Source organism: Lepisosteus oculatus, chromosome 4 (genome assembly GCF_040954835.1).
Source record: "Lepisosteus oculatus isolate fLepOcu1 chromosome 4, fLepOcu1.hap2, whole genome shotgun sequence".
NCBI lineage: Eukaryota > Metazoa > Chordata > Actinopteri > Semionotiformes > Lepisosteidae > Lepisosteus > Lepisosteus oculatus.
Genome location: NC_090699.1, coordinates 38671328 through 38692663, shown reverse-complemented (window position 1 = coordinate 38692663; position 21336 = coordinate 38671328). Strand labels below are relative to the sequence as shown.

The following is a 21336-nucleotide window of genomic DNA, read 5'->3' as shown; positions in this document are numbered from 1 at the left end:
CGTTACACTCAGGCATTTTCAGATCCTGCTGTCTACACATTAGACACTGACACCTGTACTCCAGAGAGATGAGAGTTACAGTTTTCTGGCTCATACAGCTGAGGAAGACCTAAAGAAGGCTTTTTTTTACAGTAAATTCAATCAAAATGCCAAAACTTTTACTTCTTCCAATACAGTAAAGTGTGATGAAATGAAATAAAAGATACAAGACTTTTGTCTCGTCTTTGTTTCTGATGCATATAAAAAAGTAAAACTATGGGCCCAGTGACACTACACTTTACAGTTAATTAGTTTTTAAAATATTGCTTATAACTGTTCAGTGGGTGTGTTTATCAGTTGTCAAATAAAGTACTAAATTATCAAGATGGTTTGGATTTGCTCAGAAATTCTATGAAGTAACTGGATGCACTTTGAGAGCCTTCAAGTGTTTCTTGAATGTTCAAGTTAGTTCTCGGTCTAAACTATACCGTATAAGGTAAATAACCTAGTTTTTAAAAATGAAGGTATAACACCTAAATATCTCAGAATTCAGTATAGAAAATGATAAAACAAAATAATTATACAGAACATTCTACAATTCTACATTCCCTCCATATTTAGTCATTTTTACCTTTGATGTCTTACTTCTTCTATGAGACAAAAATAATAATTTCATATCAAATGGATTCAAAAGCATAATATAATTCAGTTGTTCCAAAGGGAGCACTGACTCTTCTCATTACAAATCGTGTCAGGAGTCAGGTCTATATCACACAGTGTTTGCCTCTGCGTTGAAATATAAAACATTGCAAGACTTAATGAAATCCTTGTAAGTTATAAGAATATGCAGAACAACAAAAACAAGACCGTTTTGATTTCTGAAATGGGCTCAGTGAAAACATTTTACACACTCACTCCACCATCTGCAGTAAAACTCCCATCATCTTTTGTCCACTGCCTGAAAAGCAATCCTACAAACCGCATGAGCCACAGTGCACAAAGCAACATTTCCGTCTGTGTTAGCAAAGATGGAAAAGCTGAAGGATTGTGCTGATTTGGAGCCTCAAGTGATTACCATAACAAAGCCTTGGGTTTTTCCCCTAACATATAAAAAGATCTTCTGAGGCCTTGACTGAACTTTAGGGAACATCCAACATGGGAAAGGTAATAAGAGAAATGTTAGAGACAATTAAAGAGGAACCAGAAAATTAAGGCTGAATGAAATGGGGGTTTAAGAGATGATCTTCCTCCTTGAGCTAAAAGCTTTAAGATTTGCTGTGGAAGGTCAAGTGTGTGGGACAGTGGGAAAATTTTAATGTTATTTTATTTCTGAGGTCATTGGGATAGAATCTACAGAACAATTGCAAGATGTGTAGTTAACTTCGTTTTTGCATTATACAAACTATAAAGAGGTGAACAAAATACTGGACCTCAGTTATCAATATGGGCACTCACATAAAGGCATCTGTCCAGTCTGCTTATGGTGTTAAACAAATGTGCATGATTTCAATCAATAAGCTCAATTTTAATATGAGTTTTGTTCTGAAAATTGTGTTAGCGTCTCCTAATATATTTTGAATATGACTTTAAAGATCATCTTCTACGAGGACAGAAACTTCCAGGGTCGCTACTATGAGTGCAGCGGCGACTGCGCTGACATGCACTCCTACTTCAGCCGCTGTAACTCCATTAGAGTGGACAGTGGCTACTGGGTGCTGTATGAGAAGCCAAACTACATGGGCTACCAGTACATCTTGAACAGGGGAGAATATCCTGACTACCAGCGCTGGATGGGCTACAATGACTGCATCAGGTCCTGCCGTATGTTCCCACATGTGAGTTATTTCTGCTTCATATTGTTTCTTTTATGCTGAACTGAAGCAATGATGATTGCTGAAAATAGGCACATAAGCCCATCACATTTTATTTAGAGGTTGAAAAAGTTTTATAGACGGAAAAAGTTAACTCGTGCAAATAATCTTAGGGTTAAGGTATGCTTCAGGGTCTAGTCAGAAGTACTGTTTTAATAACATGTAATTAAATGTTGATGGTGGCTTTAGTTTAATACCTTCTGATTTGATTTGACTTTCACTGGAATTTCAGTACCGAGGATCCTACAGAATGAGAATCTACGAGAAGGCTGATTTTGGTGGCCAGATGATGGAGTTCATGGATGACTGCCCTAATGTCTATGACCGTTTCCACTACCGTGACATTTACTCCTGCAACGTGACGGAAGGTTACTGGATCTTCTATGAGCATCCAAACTACAGAGGCAGACAGTACTTCCTGAGGCCCGGCGAGTACAGGAGATACTCTGACTGGGGTGGCATGAGCCCTACCATCGGCTCCTTCAGACGCATGATGGATAATAACATGTATGTGTAATTCTGCAAAATAAAAATGATCTTAAAGGCAATAAATGGTTGCCTGACTGTTTTTACTTCACTATAGTAAAGGACCTAATACATCCACACACTTCACCAAGTTTTTAAGAGGATAGCGGGGGGAAACTGCCCTGGAAATTATAAACAGAAACCATGGATCTACTATAAGATGTCCAGATCAAATGATCTATTTGGTCTAAGAGACAAATCAAACGTGTGGCTTCCTCTGTTTGTGTGTTTTTAATGTAGGCTTCATATACTGTACACTCCTCAAAATGGTTCCAGAACTTTGACTTGGATATCACAGAATAATGCCACAGATGGTTATTTGGGATAATGTAAATTCTGCCTTCAAAGTTCCTAATCATAGACTGAACCTCTAAAGTTTTATTTCACATACTGTAGAGTGTATCATATGAAACTAGTACCTAGCCTCCTGTGCACACTCCGTCTGGAGGTGCTTCTTTATGTTTTAAAAGTGTCTAAAGGTAGTCTGTAATCAAGTCTCTTTTTGTTTGTCCATTCTTCTAAGTAAATATTCCCTGTTCACACCTGGTTCTCTTGCTAGGTGTTGACTCTAATCTAGTCCTCTTGCAGGGGTAGAAATGGACCTGGTGGACTGGTTTGAATGCAACACTAAAAAAGTGCTGCATGAATGCTGCAGTGGGAGTCTCCAAATTCCCTTTCTTGGCATATAGTGTTATTTCTTACAGTATATGGAGCTTTCGACTGCTAGGAAACATGGTATCAGTCTATAGGATTATAGTACTGCTGCAAATGAAGGTCTGTAGAAGGTCCCATAGTTGTTTTGACCTATTTTAGATAGAGACTTTGGAGAGCAAGGGATGTACAATGAGTGAGGTTGTTTTGTGTGGAATGGGGATTTTTTTTATGTTGTTTTGATTTGTTTTGATTTTGCTTTGGAAATAATACTGATCTAAAAAGAATATGCTTTTCTTGCCACTGTTTTGCAAACTACACAGTTTATTATTAAATTGACAAGGTTTCGGTAAAAGGAATATTTAATTTAAACAGAAATGCTGGCTAAATTCATATTGGAGTTTCAAACAAAAATACAGGAGGAGGTCAAAACTAAATCTTACTGAATTCTGCTAACCCTGCCTATCAATATCATGCTTTCTGGTTACTTGCTTGCATGTTTCTTGTCACATATCCTCCCTCTTCCCAATCTTCCGCATTGCAGTGGCTCTCTGTGGCTTCTCTCCTTTAGGAAGAGAGATTCTGACTGCCCCGTCCTTACTTACAGAGGGGGTATCATTCTCCTCAGTCAGACTTACAGTATCTCAATAAAACTGTATTTCCATCTTGCCACTCCTACTGTACATCTTAATTGGGGTTTAGTCAGGCTATATGAAAAAAGATCATTGGTGAGACAAGAATATACTGATTTATATTTACATTATTGGAATTTGTTCCAGAAATTTCTTAACTTTGAATTGTGTTGTTTTTTGCAAATGTTTATGTTAATAATATCTGCTTTTACATGTTGATTCTTGAATTTAAGTTTGTACCATTACTAACCTTTTGGTGCCTATTGTAAATGATGATTGCCTTTCTTTCTCACTTCTGGATTTTTCATGTTCAAGTCAGCCAGGAAATCCTACATACTGTATAATACAAATTAGCAGTGAATAAGACTGAAATGAGCGATAAAACAATAAAGATTTCTTCAGCCTGTAAATATTGTATACCTTAATCCAACTTAATCTAATTTTTCACAACATTTCCCGAAGACATTAGTGTTCTTTGCTTTTGAGCACAGCATTAATATATTCAGTAAGTGTAAGGAGCAAATATTGCATGAATCTTTGAAATATAAGGTAATTGGACACTTAACATTGAGGCATATCCTTGCACAGTGAAAAATTGTAACTTTAAAATTGTTAATTGAAAGAAATATGCCCAAGTTATACTTAATGTAAGCCTACTAGAGTACATATGACATAGTACAGTGCAATATGGTTTCCACCATAACTTTGAAAAGTAAGGCTGAGTTGTTTTGTATTCAAAAACATTCTTTCACGACTGTATTTTAAGCAACATGTTGATGTCATCCCATGTGATGTTTTTAAATTGGCAAAAAAAACCTGTAAGCATATTGAAGGTATGGAAATATGCGGGGCATAGAGTGAAAGAAACAATTTAGAATAAAACCTTTCCAGCATGTCTTTGAGAGACGAAAGAACACGGGGAGCACAGAATAGAAGCCAGCTGTGAGGCAGCTACACTAACCGCTATGCCATGCTGTCAGATAATATTTCTGTAATAAAGGATATTGGCATTATTCATGTCCTCCGGGATTTCCTCTTCACTTCAGATTCAGAAAATAAGATTTCAGCACACCATATACTGTATACCCACTGAAATCTTCCAAGATTTCAGTGTGTATAACGTCTGCTCCCTCCGGCCTTGTTATTCTTAGTTTTACTAATAGTATACTAAACCTCCTCAAGGGCTTGAAAGGTTGGAAAGAGATTCGTCTACATGGTGCTGAGAAAGAAATTGTAATGGTGGTGTCAGTAACCATTGTCTCTCAGTTTATTAGTGTTTAGAAGTGATCTTTCCAACTTGTTTGGATGGATTTAGTGTCTTTCAAGTGGTTGATTCCATTATGTCAAATATGAGGAATGGCACTATCAGTACTTTGTCCATGGATAGTCTAGAGTTCCCCAAAAAATGTTATGTAGGTCAGGATAGTTATGGATTTCTGTTGCTTTATTTTGCATCTATGGTTTTTGATTTTCCTTATTATCCTTTGGGCCTTGTCCGTAAGATGCTGATAAGTGTCACTGTCCATGGACATGATGTCATTTTGCCCAGAAGAGTGGGCACTTCTCTTTGTCTTGAGCACTTATTGAATTTTAAGATGACTTAAACCAGATAAGTCTTGGTGAATAAGATAACCTATCAATTTAAGATGGGTAGGATTAAACCCCTCCAAGAAAGTTGCAATATTATTTTTGGTTGCTGGACAGATAAAAAGCAATCATGAAGATGCTGCTGAAGCTAATCAGTGATCCTTAGTGATCCGAGGAGACTTGGTATTATGTCTCATCTGCATATGTTTTTGGTTTCCTCTGCTGCATGGGTCCAGTCGGAGGTTCAAGATGATGGACAAGAAAATTGCTTGTTCAGCAATGATTAGTTGCGTCGTGGGTGATGCACACATTGCTTTAATCACAGGTCCTGATGATGAGATAATCAAGGTGCGATAGCTCTTGTTGGGGGTGTCTCCAGGTCATTTTGCTCTTGTTGTACTGGTAATAGGATGCCATTTCCTCTTTTCCCAGCAGTGCCCTTTCATAGATTTTGATTAGGTCTGACAGACACTAGTGTTATTAACTCATGCCCTAAACCAGCAGTAAACGCATTAGAGCAACAACAGTTTATTAACAGAGGACTTTCAAACAGAATTCATTCGTAAAAGCAGTTCAGGTGATGCCTCCAGGTGGTTTTTTGTTCTTGTTGCACTGGTAATGATATCATCTGTGTCAGGGTTTTCATTTTCCTCTTTTCATCGATTTGGATTATGTCCAACCCTGACACAAAAATTACCAAGGAGGATGATTTGACCTCTTTTTGAAATTATAGCTAGAAAGGGGGCAAGGTTGGAGTAGAACTGTCAACCTTTTTTTATCAGTGTCAAGTGTTGGGGCAGATGAACCTATGTCCATTTCCTGCTTGTTGTTGATGGATTTGAAAGTTGCTTAATAATCCTGATTTGGAAATTTGACTTCCAGAATTTTAGATATGCACAAGCATTAAGGTTATATCCACTTTACGGAAACTAGTGTTATGTACTGATGACCTAAACTAGCAGTAAATGTGTTAGACAAAATGACAGCTTTATGAACAAGGGACTTTCAAACAGAATTCATTAATAAAAACAGTTCATTAATGACTTCAATATATTGAGGTCATTACAGAATGAATTGTATGGAAACAAACCCCTTGATTGTTGCAGATCACTTACATCAAACCCATTATCAACAACTGTATAACAGGAATTCGTAACCAGAGAACATATGTCAGTAAATTCCTCTGATCATGTTGAATCGATTTTTCTCTTGCACTCAGCTCAGCAGGATGGCATCCAGATTTGAAGACAGATTTGTACAGACAGTTCTTAAGTCCACACCCACTACACAGTAAGAAATTAAAATGTTAATGACATTCAAGCAACATGTTGAATTGTGGACACTGCCTGAGATAGCCTGGGCATAAATGGCAGCAGGTGATAAAATTAATTATTTTTTTCTTCCTGTAAAGGTCTTTAAAATAATTATGATTTTATAATAACATTTGCATGAATTTTTAGGTCATGTTAACTGAGTGACCTCCTATACAGTACATGTGATGAGGTTAGTGGAAACGTGGAAACTCCAATCTCTTTATCAGCAGGACCCACACAAGCTTTTGTCTGTAGCCTAAAAGGCAGCATCACAAGCCCATGGATGAACCTCCACAATATGGAAAGGTACAATTTAAAAAGATACAATGCAATGCTGTTGTGCTGATACAGTGGTCAGAGTCATTAGAATGATAAAACAAGACCCAGTTGGCGTAACATATAAAGGGCTTTTTTGAGATACAGTACATGTGTTGTTACAGTGCAATCATAGAGCCTTCACCATGGGAAAGGTAAGAGTGAACTGTTGAATTATATGCAATTATTGTACATGCAATCTATGATAATGAAAATTGAAATAAATGATGGAGACAGAAAGTTGATTGAATAATCAGTACATAGATTTTAGTCATATTGGTAGGGTAAGTATTTTAGTAGGGTATTTTAGGATTGTTGATATGTATGATAAGGAAATTGACTTAAGGTTAATCCCATTAACAAATATGAAAATGTACTGTATTAACAAATATTTGACCTTATCTTCTCTTTATGTACTGTATATTATATATTACGTGTTGTACTGTGGACAAGTTTTATTAACATTTCTTTACATTTTTGTTTGTTTATATAGCAAAAACGGAAAACCACTGACTGATGTTAAAACAAAACATAAATTTGACTATAGTACATAAGAGAAAATTATTTTATGCCATTTCCTGTTCAAAAACAAGTCTTGTTTTGACCAAACATGGAAAGGTTAAAAAACTACAATTAACATGTACTCTAGCTGAAATGTAATATAAAGGAAATGCTTGAATGGGATTTTTTTATTTTTGGTTTTGGATATCTTTAGTAGAATAATCTTGGGATGCATTTCAAAGACAGCATCTTCCTACAGTATGTTCTTATTTACTAATTTTCCTTATTGGCAGAACACTTCTTCAAAATTAAATGAATACAAAAGCCAGTGCCACAATGCTCTTTGCTCATAACAGCTCATAGAAATACATACAATACAAAATTCCATTAAAAACATTTCTGCCATTTCGAGCCTGTATCCTGATCGTACTGCAGTTCTTTTTAATGACTTTTTTTCCATTTTGTAAGATTGTCTTCTACGAAGGGAGGAACTTTCAGGGCCGTTCCTATGAGTGCAGCGGGAACTGTCCAGAAACTTTCTCCTACTTCAGATGTTGCAATTCCATCCGAGTGCACAGCGGTTACTGGGTGCTCTATGAAAAGTCAAACTACATGGGCTACCAGTACATTCTGAACCGAGGGGAGTATCCTGACTATCGTTATTGGATGGGCTACAACAATTGCATCAGATCTTGTCGTATGTTCCCACCAGTAAGTCCTTAAATTCTGCAGTTCTTTTTTCTTTTACTAGTAGACAACAAACAAAACAACTTGTATGTACTTTTTCTCGGTCACACATGTGACACTTTTTAAGGTGACACAGTTATTTAAGGTGATTTTTTAATTAAAAACCTGTACTGTAAGTCAGTGGACATCTCTAAAGCCTGTTATTCTTGACTCTTTTTTGTGGGTTAGTATTTAATGCTTTAAAAAAATTATCTTACAATAAATAAGATATTTGACCCTAACCCTTAAATGCAATACAAAAAATCACTGATGACTTGCCTTTTGTCTTTACCTATCTAGTACAGAGGATCCTACAGAATGAGAATTTACCATCGTCCAGATTTTGGTGGCCAGATGATGGAGTTCATGGATGACTGCCCTAATATCTATGACCGTTTCCACTACCGTGACATTTACTCCTGCAATGTGACGGAAGGTTACTGGATCTTCTATGAGCATCCAAACTACAGAGGCAGACAGTACTTCCTGACGCCCGGAGAGTACAGGGGTTGGAGGGACTGGGGTGGCATGAGCCCTACCATCGGCTCCTTCAGACGCATGAGGGCCAGTTTTGCATGATCATGCATGATGTATTATATTTTAAATAAAATCTGAAACCAAAATTGACTGTTACTGTGAAGACTGTGTTGCATTTTATAATTTGTGTTCGTATACTGCATTTACAGTATAATACACACAGTTGTTAAACTCGTAGCTATTTTGTACTCAGGTGACACATCACCAACACAGAGACAAAACCAGCAGCCAAGTCACAGCTTGGCTTTATGCATCATAGAGGGCCTGATGTAGATGATCATAAAAAGCTGACATACCACAGGTACATAACTTTGTAAAAACACTGGACAAGTGCTACAACATATAAACTAAGATCCAAGTTATATAAACTATTTCATTAGGAAAATCAAAGACTACTACTTCTACCGTTGCATAATTTCGGTTCCGTTCAGAAGAGATCCTGCTAACAGCACCTCCATGGGACCCAAGCAGCCTCATGGCCATCTTTATCGTTATCATTATCGTTACCTGACCATCTCTATCTACAATACATTGGTACCTACATAATACTTAACAATAAAACTTTGTTTTTCTAAATAGAAAGAGAAACACAGCCCTCTAATGCAGGTTTCCTCAGTCCTGGTCTTGGGAGGGCCAAGGCGTCTGCAGGTGTTCTAAGTTTCTTTAATGCACCAGCACCTGAAGAGCTGGGAGAAGCTGTTAAACTGCCCCAATTAAGTCAATGATCAGCTGTGCTGGATTGAAAACCTATTAACACACTCCAAAACCAGGATTGGAGATCCCTGCTGTAAAATGTTAAAAAATGTAAAAGGAAATATTCAATGTTATGTTAATATTGGGTCAATTAAATTCACATTCTAAATATCTATCCAGTACTTACTATTGAAAAAAATTATGTCTAAAACTTGATGGTTAATGTTAATTAAATTCACTTCAGTCTTTAACCATGCTAGCATAGTAATTAACCAAACAAAGATCAATATTGGTTCAGGCAGGATATTGTGGATGAACAACCGATGTAGGTAAGGGTTAAAAACTAGAGATTTACAGGAACATACATTTGTCTTGAATTTTCTTTGATTCTGTCATTACTGGCTTTTTTGAAGAACAAGCTGTTTTAAATGATGATATTTAAGTTAAAACAAACTTTGAAATAATTCATCATTTACAAAATAAAAGGTTTTTGATAAAAAATAAGTTTTGGTTATGTTGTTTAGAAAATGCCATAGAAACAAAAGGCACTGCTGGGTGATGCATTCAAAAGCCAAGAATCAAATTATGTTAAGTATTGAAAGGTCAGCTGAAAAGATTGTGTGCCCTTTTGTGTGGGGTTTAAAAAGATGCACAACATGACTATGTTGATTGAGCTAGAAACCTCTCAGTATATTGTCATTACTGAGATAATATAAGTAAATGTAAAAGTAATGCACAATTAAAATGGTAACTGAAATGAAAACAAAGACAGACAATGCTTTTGTACTTTGTTTGAATAAACCCATGTTTGATGCATGGCCTTTCTGAGATCATCTTAGGTAATTAAATCACACAGAGTATTTTACATGTAAATTGATGACAAATCAATTCCCCCTAGTTGACTTAATAAATGGATGTTATGTTCTAAACATGCATTCTTTAATTTTGTTTAATAATCTGAAATGGATGTTTTTCTCGATTGCCTTTTAACCTTGCAAACAATTTTAATGCACTCATGTGATTTCACAATTGATGTATTTTTGGCACTAACCACAAGAGGCCAGTCTCTTGCTGTTTCTGGGATTAGTGTACTCTGGGATTTGTCACATGTGTTTAATCTTATTTGTCATATTAAAAAGGGAGGCAATGGACAAAAATATAGAAGCACAAATTAGAAACAAAATATTTACAGGTAACACCAAGGTGTTAACTGGGAGAAAAAAAGTAGAAATATTAAACAGTCTGTCAAGTTAGATTAAAATCAATTTAAGCAAGGACTTTAAATGCATAAAGAAATGAACAAATGTTCTGTATCAACAAATGAAGTTGGAATGGGAAAAGGGAAAAGGGCACTGTAGCACAGCATTCGTGTAAATGATTACACAAATAATCTACATAATCGTGCAATTTGTTGAATTCCATGGGTCCACTTTGCATTATTGCTTCAAACGAATATGCCATCAAATACTAGCTTTTAAAGTGAATGTTCCAACAATTATGTTCACTTAAAATCACTGGATTGAACACTAAGTATGCTTTGTTTCCAATATGGTTTGATCTAAAATGACCCCAAAACAAAAAATATTATATTGCACTTATAATTTATGTTAATCTCATGATCACAGATAAAAATTAAGTTGACTGTAAAGCAATGTAAATTGACATTGTGTGTATTTATCTCTATTTTCGGTAATTGTGTGGAGAATTCTAAGCATTTCCCACTATGAATGCAAATTCACCTTCTGATAAAGCTACTGTATGTAATGCATTGTTAATGTTTTCATTCTACAATCTAATGTAGAAACAACTGTTTTGTGTGCTCTTTGTAAGGTTCTATAAACATGTTGTGAGTCAAAGTGCTATATGTGGGAAATGTGCCCCATGAGTTAGACCTATTTTCTCAGTGACTGTATAACACTCTACAGAACTGTTTTTGCTGATGCAAAAAATCATTTCAATAACAAAGCATTTGTTTGTTTGTCTGTCATATAAAAGAGACTGGTTTGTGAAGGGTGACACTGTGTAACACCAAGTAGTCAGGATGGGCAAGGTAAGCAGGAAAGAAATATCCTTTAAAAATGTAATATCTGTATTTTTTTTAATTACATGTCACAAAGATTTCTAAGACTACAAAATTGAAAACCACAATGGTCATATATTTTAAGTGAACCACAATTGAAATCTAAATCTTTTGCTGTTACATCTTGTATTGTTTCTGTAATTAAAAAAAAAATATTTAACAATGATTAAAATAACAGTCTTTCTCATGTATCCAAAACAAGTGAATGGTTGGCTTCTCTGTATGAATTTCTTTCTTGAAACACCTTATAATGAAAAAAAATCAAATTCCTAAATACCGTCCTTATTGCCAACACTACTGGCATTTCCCACTGCTTGTCAAAGATAAACAGTGCTCATTTCATACCCGTTCATCTATTTCTGCACTGTAGGAAGTAAATATGATGTCAAACTCATAGAGGCAGAGTGGTGATTATATTTTGGCTAAAAGTCAGTAAAGCTTGCAAAACATTAAGACATCAATAATCACAACTGGAAAAAAGGATAAACAAGTAAAAAAAATATTTTTGCAACGCAACTTCATATCTAACATTAAACAAATGAATTAGGAAAGCTTGAGATGACATTCTTCTGAAAAAAATGTCCAGAATATAATGACCTTTGAAAACCGTTTGCACACTGTGTTGAACAAAATGTTGTAGATTACGTGAGCTATTGTAATACAAAAGCTCTGGTTGTGCTTTTAGCACCTTTCAAAGCTCTTATAATTTTTATTCATAAATACACTTGCCTTGACCTTCACCAGCTTGCCTTGTTGATCTATGACCCTTGTCTGTGGTTTTATTAACACAGACCCTACCTGTTGGAATCATAGACAAAACCTGAATAGACACTGCTTTAAAAAATACCCAGATTTGTAGACTGACAGCTTTAAACTGATCGAACATACAGTGCCTTGCGAAAGTATTCGGCCCCCTTGAACTTTTCAACCTTTTGCCACATTTCAGGCTTCAAACATAAAGATATAAATTTTTTATTTTATGTGAAGAATCACCAACAAGTGGGACACAATTGTGAAGTGGAACGAAATCTATTGGATTTTTGAAACTTTTTTAACTAATAAAAAAATGAAAAGTGGGGCGTGCAAAATTATTCGGCCCCCTTGCGTTAATACTTTGTAGAGCCACCTTTTGCTGCGATTACAGCTGCAAGTCGCTTGGGGTATGTCTCTATCAGTTTTGCACATCGAGAGACTGAAATTCTTGCCCATTCTTCCTTGCAAAACAGCTCGAGCTCAGTGAGGTTGGATGGAGAGCGTTTGTGAACAGCAGTTTTCAGCTCTTTCCACAGATTCTCGATTGGATTCAGGTCTGGACTTTGACTTGGCCATTCAAACACCTGGATACGTTTATTTGTGAACCATTCCTTTGTAGATTTTGCTGTATGTTTGGGATCATTGTCTTGTTGGAAGATAAATCTCCGTCCCAGTTTCAGGTCTTTTGCAGACTCCAACAGGTTTTCATCCAGAATGGTCCTGTATTTGGCTGCATCCATCTTCCCCTCAATTTTAACCATCTTCCCTGTCCCTGCTGAAGAAAAGCAGGCCCAAACCATGATGCTGCCACCACCATGTTTGACAGTGGGGATGGTGTGTTGAGGGTGATGAGCTGTGTTGCTTTTAAACCAAACATATCGTTTTGCATTGTGGCCAAAAAGTTCGATTTTGGTTTCATCTGACCAGAGCACCTTCTTCCACATGTTTGGGGTGTCTCCCAGGTGGCTTGTGGCAAACTTTAGACGAGACTTTTTATGGATATCTTTGAGAAATGGCTTTCTTCTTGCCACTCTTCCATAAAGGCCAGATTTGTGCAGTGTAAGACTGATTGTTGTCCTATGGACAGACTCTCCCACCTCAGCTGTAGTTCTCTGCAGTTCATCCAGAGTGATCATGGGCCTCTTGGCTGCATCTCTGATCAGTCTTCTCCTTGTCTGAGCTGAAAGTTTAGAGGGACGGCCAGGTCTTGGTAGATTTGCAGTGGTCTGATACTCCTTCCATTTCAAGATGATCGCTTGCACAGTGCTCCTTGGGATGTTTGAAGCTTGGGAAATCTTTTTGTATCCAAATCCGGCTTTAAACTTCTCCACAACAGTATTACGGACCTGCCTGGTGTGTTCCTTGGTCTTCATGATGCTCTCTGCGCTTTCAACAGAACCTTGAGACTATCACAGAGCAGGTGCATTTATACAGAGACTTGATTACACACAGGTGGATTCTATTTATCACCATCAGTCATTTAGGACAACATTGGATCATTCAGAGATCCTCGCTGAACTTCTGGAGTGAGTTTGCTGCACTGAAAGTAAAGGGGCCGAATAATTTTGCACGCCCCACTTTTCATTTTTTTATTAGTTAAAAAAGTTTAAAAAATCCAATAGATTAGTTCCACTTCACAATTGTGTCCCACTTGTTGGTGATTCTTCACATAAAATAAAAAATGTATATCTTTATGTTTGAAGCCTGAAATGTGGCAAAAGGTTGAAAAGTTCAAGGGGGCCGAATACTTTCACAAGGCACTGTAACTACCAATAACGTGCAAATGTTTTAAAATGGCTTTGCCTGGAATTTTTGGAAGGTTGTTCTTGAGGAAAATAAAATATACCTTAAAACAAATGTTGAGTGGCAGCAAAAACTGTCAATTCTTATTTACTGATTGTATCTCTGGTCTCTTGAAGATCATCTTCTACGAGGACAGAAACTTCCAGGGTCGTTACTATGAGTGCAGCGGCGACTGCGCTGACATGCACTCCTACTTCAGCCGCTGTAACTCCATTAGAGTGGACAGTGGCTACTGGGTGCTCTATGAGAAGCCAAACTACATGGGCTACCAGTACATCTTGAACAGGGGAGAATATCCTGACTACCAGCGCTGGATGGGCTACAATGACTGCATCAGGTCCTGCCGTATGATTCCACACGTGAGTTGCTCTGAAAGCTGGTATCAGATCAATGAGCAAAAGTAGTCACCAATGGGAGTACGGTATATATCAGAGCAATCATGGCAGACTTCTATTACTAAAAGACACATCGGTAGGAAAGGAATGAAATGTACATAAAACAGTGGTCTACGTAAATTGAATTTAAATTTAGAAACAAACTGACAAGTGAGTGGAGAAAAAATGAGGAAAAGATTTAATAAAGCAAATCAGAAAAGCATACCACTTCCCGGGAATTTTACCTTGAAGAAGCACTATAAAACGATTCTTAGTATAGCTTGTCGCTGTGATAGTTCAGCAGTTATTGACAGCTTTGAGCTCACATTTCTTTTCTGGCTGAAGATATCATCCCAAGTGGTGAATATTTATATTCACCATTTATGAAGATATGTATTTTAAATGTTCATCAATATGCATAAAAGCCAGTAAAAATATTTTTACTCTTTATAGCAATTACAATATATTATGATTTTCCATATCATATTTCGAATATTAGATTATTATAATTAACTCCAATTGCTGAACTTGTTAGAGCTCTTTGAACAAGCAACAATAGTAATGGAAACACACGTAGTATATGACATATTTTGTTTAGATTTTCAGAAGGCTTTTTATCAGAGTTCCTGATAAATGATTAATGCTTCAATTGCAGGAGGCGTTCAGAAAAACACAAGTGTTTGTATTGAGAATTGGCTATTAAATAGAAAAGAGAGGAGGCATACAGTATAAGGGGAAATTTCTCAGATTGGGGGGATGCAATCAGTGGAATACAATAGGGACCTGTACTAAGCTCTTCTTAGTTTAAATAAATGATCTGGATTCAGGTATAGCTAATAAACGAGTTATGTTTGCATGTACCAGATTAGGAGGAAACGCAAACAATATAGAAGCAACAGATGACATTCAAAACAATTTAGATAAAAGTCAAGACTGGGCAAGCACATGGCAGATTACTTCTAGACGTGTATGGTTTTGTATAGAGGTTGTAGGAACATAAATGATAAAAAACAAAAGATGCCGAACTATAGTAGAAGGTGGGATTCTTCTTTAGCAAGACCTAGGTGTTTACGTTGACACATCATTTACCTCTTGCAATTCAAAAAGGAAAGCAACAATTTAGGATATGTAAAAATATAGAATTTATATAAATATATTAGATGTTATGCTAAAATTGTATAATGAACTAGTAAGACCTTATTCAGAATTTTGTGTACAGTTTTGGTCACCACGTTACAGACAATCTATTGTGTTCTGGTATTACCCCAGTGAGGAACAACAAAGAACATTCCAGAGCTTAGGGGAATGTTCTATCCTGACAGGCTGAATGTATTTTGAATGAATTTTGTCATGACCAGAGAAGATTACAAGAGGATGTAATAATCTAATCTAATGTAATGTAAGTATTTAAAATCTATAAAGAAACTGACAAAGTCATCCTAGTGGATTTCTACTAAATGTGCAGTGAAACATCTTTATTATGTTATTACTGTATATTACAATATTTTTAGATAAGTCCCACAAAATAACTAAATTTGAAATGTATGCATAGAAAATAATTTCCCCTAAACTTATATATAGATATGTATGAGCAGAAATTGGTGTCTGCTTTCTATCTAAATATACAGTATACTGTATATACATAGTTTTTCACACCTTTCTCTTACAGTATCGTGGGAACTACAGAATGAGAATCTACGAGAGGGCTGATTTCGGTGGCCAGATGATGGAGTTCATGGATGACTGCCCTAATGTCTATGACCGTTTCCACTACCGTGACATTTACTCCTGCAACATGATGGAAGGTTACTGGATCTTCTATGAGCATCCAAACTACAGAGGCAGACAGTACTTCCTGAGGCCCGGCGAGTACAGGAGATACACTGACTGGGGTGGCATGAGCCCTACCATCAGCTCCTTCAGACGCATGATGGACTTCTATTAAAATCTTCCAACTGCAGTCATATTTTAAGGGCACATTGGCAGAAATTGTTCTACAAGTGCTAGCCTTCCAATTCCTAAATATTAATACTTCAAATTTGATTAAATGTCATTATAAAGGGATGTTTTATTAACAACATTTTCAAATCCTATTTTTTTTAAATCACTGTTCTTTGTACAGGTGAGACAGGATTGGGCAGCACAGTCTGATTGACTCTTAAATGAGCTGCACATACTTTTCATAGACACTGCACTCTTCCAACAGAAGTGTTTTCTTAAATGCATAATAAGTTCTTATAAAACAAAAGAAACTTGACTTCTTACCACTTGTTTTTTTTATTTTTGTCACTTTATTTTAAAACTTCAGCTGTAAGACAGAGAAAGTACTGATCACAATACGTTTCTGAGACATTACTTTTGACAGCTAACAGAAATATAAAAGGCTTGAATCAGAAGTTTACAAGAAACAAATGTTTATACATCTTCATTGTTGAACATATGGTTCCACTTCACTGTGGAAAAGTTTTTTAAAAATCACAAAAAATACCATGTTAGAACTGAGTCTTTTTATGCAATCAAAAGCCTTAAACACATTTTGACTGAAAATCAACACATGTCAAGTGAATGTTTGGGATAACTGCTTCTACTGGATTACTCATTTTGAGGGGATAAAGTTCAACACATTGTCTGAACCTGAAGAGATCATTCTATTAAGTTTAATTTTTATTGTTGTTTTTTAATTAAACAGAGTAATTTAACTCTAATTAATTATCCCCCTTTATTCTAAACAATTATAAAAGGAAATGCCCTTTTCTGTGTGCAATGGTACTCATTTCTGTATTCCGTCTTATCCATATAAAAAAAATCTCTGGAAAGGAACATCTGAAACCAGTATCAATTATTGAAATTGTTAATTAGATGCCCATAATTGGTGAAGATATACAAGAATACATAATTGTTAATTAATTATTCATTTTAATAGAAAAAAGATTCTGAAAATTGCTGAAGGGAAAATATATTTCTCTAAAGATCTGTGAAAGATAAAAGCCATGATCTTTAACCACGAGTAAAGAACAATTAGTATTTAGGTAACATTCTTCTAAAGTGATTATAATTTATTATATTGTTTTGACATTTTCTTCTCATTCGTGCCTCTCATATTCCTTGCTAATTAAACCTCTGCAGTATTATTTGCATTGTTTTTAGATCTGTTTACATTTTTGATCCCCAATGAACAGATAATTAATTTTGGTTGATAATACTTTTATGAAGCAAAACTGGCAACTAAGGTAAACAGAGTATTTTCAATTACTTTCCCCTACCCATAGTGCTACTTTCTTATCACTCTTGTGTTTCTTCAACATGACCCTTCTTGAAACCTATATCAACATTCTAGCTTTAAACCCTAAGGAGGCAGCTATGTTTTGGAAGAAAGGGGATTGTGAGTGGAGGCATTGTAGGGAATGTACCATTTTGGCTCAAACCTACACCTTATGGTGGTCTTGAGCCAAGATGGTAGCCAAGTATTGGAAACCATTTCTGAACTAGACACACCTGGCATGGAATTCCATGTGAAGGAAAGGAACTGTCAGGATAGGCTTCCTGTGGAATTACCCACACCTGTGATAATAATCATTGGCTTATAACAGAGATTCCCGAAAGAAACTGGTGAGTATGTTCTAAGAGAGGCATAGAGATACTTCTGAGTTCACTTCCGCTTGTAGGGCAAGTTGTGCTATCTGGAAGTCTAAGAATCTGCATAGATGTGTCATGAGTATTATTTTAGTTAGGTTGGGTGCATAACAGCTCATTTGTTAGGCCAGGTACTATGCCCTGTGGAGCAAGGAACTGATTTCTTAGACCAGGAATGATAAAGTGTTTCTTTGCATGGCAGCAGCCTTCCTTGTCTCGGCAGTTGAGACCAAGCTAGTTTTCAATTTGCGCAGGATATCAGGATAGGCAATAATAGAGGTTCAACCTGAGGTGTGTTCGAAAACGTTTGGAGAGCCAGGTGCCACCAACTTGGGCAGAATGAATATTCCTGTGGTATATAAAATAACCTAATTGGTAACGATTGCCTCGTGCACTCGGAGGATTTAAGATTGAGAAATCCCAGCAGCGAACAGTTCACTGTCGCATTTACTGTGAAATTCGCAGTTTACCCAAGACCTGAGGTGTTTTAGGTCAGGGAACATTAATTTAAACCTTTCACTTTTTAGTTAAGAAAATTAAACGAAACTGCAGAATATTTTTTTTTTCAATTCTAAACGGAGGTGTTTGTATTAACTTGGACATTTTTATTCACAAAATATCCTTTAGCTCCCTCTGGTGTTTTTGAAACGTAAAAAACTGCATGAGAGGATTCTGCTAATCCCACCCTTCTCAGTTTTAGGGCAGTACTCCACACGTTCCCTCGGAACGCTTCATATATTGTTCAAATGAGTTAATATAATACACTGAAATATAACCAGTATCTTCGTTAACCTTAAATGGTTCACATACTACACTTCTACACCCCAGGAGCAGTTACCCTCCTTTACGATTATGACTTTCTGCACAAAGTTTTCTTGAAATTATTTTTCATGGGAGGGAATAATGATGCAGCGCAAAAAATGAAATGGGCAGTCTGAAGCGAAATAAAAGACCGTCAAAAAATGAAAAGTAGCATTATAGCAGTGAATGTTATGGTTATATATATATATTAGTCTATAAAATCAATTTAATGAAGTTCTAATTGAAAAAGATGAAGATATAGTCTTTTATTGACTATTGTCCAGTCATAGGCAAACTGCAACAATTTATAGTTCGTTTGGACGTACAATATAGCAATAACTCCCTTATGAAAATATCTTGTAGAATTACTACTCAAAAAACCTATAGGGGTACTATTTGTAATCCTATAGGATATTCTATAGTGTATTGGACTTTTCAGGATAATATAGGATTATAGCCTCGTGTTGTCCTATAGAGTTGGCCTTTATGATGTACTATATAGGCGAAATTTCTATAGGATAATGTGAAGGACTGTCCTGTACAACATTCTATAGTGTAACCTTTATTACCAACCTTTACACTTTAGAATAAAAGGGACAAATTAGGCCATTTTATATGCACATGTACAGTACATATTTAAACTTATAAAGTTATAAATTTCATGAAGAGATGTGTGACGTAATTTCAACATTTATATTGAATATGTACTGTATATGTTAGTATTTTGCCAAATGAAGTAGAAACATTACATTTGTATCTTTCATAAGCATTCTGAAGTGGTGATAACAAAGGTAGATTATTTTACAAATTAAATATTTTTAAGCAGAATTGGGGTTCCAGACCAAAATAAGCTTTTTTTACATTGTATAATAATAAACTTTAATTGAGTCCTAGTGGTAGGTTATCCATCACAACAAGCAGACATGGACACAAGAGTAGTTTCCATGTAACATTAAAAGACAGAGTAGACAAAAAATTATATTGAAAAAATGTATTTCACTTTTAAATGTAGGCTTGTATATATTCTCTTTTCTCTGAATATAATACAAAATACACCAAACAAATCAAATTCAATACCTGTACAGTTAGACATGTACAGTTAAAACAATTACCATGCAGGGTGCACCATCCCACTATTACTATTATACATTTTCTGACATTTTAAGATCTTGTGTTAGAGTTTACATCAACCAAATTATGTGGTGAGCATTTTATATTAAATTATCATTATACTCCACTAAAACCTTTTCAGTCCTACTGTATATCCAGAAGAATCCTTCTGAGACACTATACAGTAGGTTCATTTTTTTAGGTATTGTAGGAAAATACAATTTTAAAGGTGTCCTATAGAATTCATATTGGATCTCTTTAGAACCCTCTGGTCCTGTAGTATTATACTGTATATATATAGGTATTTTCTGTAAGGGCTTGTACATTATACACTTCAGAGTATTTTGCCATGTCAACTAATTTTAGAGAATGAAAAATCTTTTTAAACACATGGATTGTTATACCTAAAACAGAAGAGCATTCCCTCATGTAACATATAGAAGATTTCAAGAACAAAACAAAAGTCAACTTCAGCAGTTTTCTGTTGTACATAAGTTTAATACGTGTTTTTTGCCTGGTCGAGCTAAGAGCTTAGTATTTAATTGTGTTTAGACAACAAGCCTTTGTTCTATGTAAATATATAACAAACTTGCTGACATACTAAAATAAGTAGGGTTGCTTTTTATTTAATCGAGAAAAAACATACAGTGGACAAAAATATTTAATAAACAGATTATATAAATCCTTGCTAGCAGAGTAAAACCACAACATAGAGAGGCAAGAAAAGTCATAGACTTTTTATATTTAAAAAGGAGTAAAATTCCTTAAGTTCTTTTCTACTCTATCATAACTCTTTCACATGAAAACATATTGCCGTTTTAATTTCCTGTCAGCCAAATGCATTTTTATGCTACATTTTTACAACATGCCAGATTGTAAAACCCAGACTCTCTGGCAGATTGATCTTCTAGATGACTTGTTATCCTTTTAAAACATTTTTTTTTCTCCAAAACCTACAGTATCCTGCATGTGCATCTTAGGTTATTAATCCTAATCTCCTATGTTGTCATTACACAAGACAAAAATGAAAGAAAAAAAAAACATCATATACTGTAAGTGATTTTTAAATCTTGTTTACACCCTTCTGGTTTAAATTGTTACTGAATAGTCACATACTGTATTTGAAACATGATCAATTAGCCTGTTTTCTAAGCTGTCATTTTTTAGCCATCTGCTCTTACTTCTTACATTCAGAAATTCACTGCCGAGGTGGGTAGCTGATAAGACAAACAGCTCTCTTCAGTTCGTCCTCAACAGTTAACGAAAACTAACTCTCTTCTAGCACTGGAAAGACCTCCCAAGTTACTGTACACAGACAGGAATTATTCTGTATCAAAGACCAACTGTTTAAAAGCAAAGCACTTGTTCCCTCAAACTTAAAAGCCTTAGCCCTGTAATCGTGTATTTTAGATTTTCTAAGCTTGTCCAGTTTATTTAGAACTGACAATAATG

At 35.6% G+C, this 21336-nt stretch overlaps 3 protein-coding genes across 3 annotated transcripts; all 3 read left to right on the top strand.

Annotated features, from left to right (window-relative positions):
• Positions 1-1534: 1534 nt before the first annotated feature.
• Positions 1535-2499, top strand: LOC102689180 (gamma-crystallin S-1-like). The gene is made up of 2 exons (XM_015347405.2): positions 1535-1814; positions 2083-2499. Exons 1-2 carry the CDS (start codon positions 1560-1562, stop codon positions 2365-2367), a joined length of 540 nt encoding a protein of 179 aa, XP_015202891.1. The 5' UTR covers positions 1535-1559; the 3' UTR covers positions 2368-2499.
• Positions 2500-6919: 4420 nt separating this feature from the next.
• On the top strand, positions 6920-8727 carry LOC102688971 (gamma-crystallin M2-like). Its single transcript, XM_006630840.3, has 3 exons — positions 6920-7028; positions 7843-8085; positions 8401-8727. Exons 1-3 carry the CDS (start codon positions 7020-7022, stop codon positions 8677-8679), a joined length of 531 nt encoding a protein of 176 aa, XP_006630903.1. The 5' UTR covers positions 6920-7019; the 3' UTR covers positions 8680-8727.
• Positions 8728-11323: 2596 nt separating this feature from the next.
• On the top strand, positions 11324-17471 carry LOC102691478 (gamma-crystallin S-1-like). Its single transcript, XM_015347440.2, has 3 exons — positions 11324-11380; positions 14083-14325; positions 16010-17471. Exons 1-3 carry the CDS (start codon positions 11372-11374, stop codon positions 16283-16285), a joined length of 528 nt encoding a protein of 175 aa, XP_015202926.2. The 5' UTR covers positions 11324-11371; the 3' UTR covers positions 16286-17471.
• The last annotated feature ends 3865 nt before the right edge of the window (positions 17472-21336 follow it).

Coding starts and splice junctions, on each gene's coding strand:
- LOC102689180 (XM_015347405.2), top strand. CDS start 1,560: ATGACTTTAAAGATCATCTTCTACGAGGACAGAAACTTCCAGGGTCGC. Junction 1,815..2,082: donor CCTGCCGTATGTTCCCACAT/GTGAGTTATTTC, acceptor CTGGAATTTCAG/TACCGAGGATCCTACAGAAT.
- LOC102688971 (XM_006630840.3), top strand. Junction 8,086..8,400: donor CTTGTCGTATGTTCCCACCA/GTAAGTCCTTAA, acceptor TTACCTATCTAG/TACAGAGGATCCTACAGAAT.
- LOC102691478 (XM_015347440.2), top strand. Junction 14,326..16,009: donor CCTGCCGTATGATTCCACAC/GTGAGTTGCTCT, acceptor TTTCTCTTACAG/TATCGTGGGAACTACAGAAT.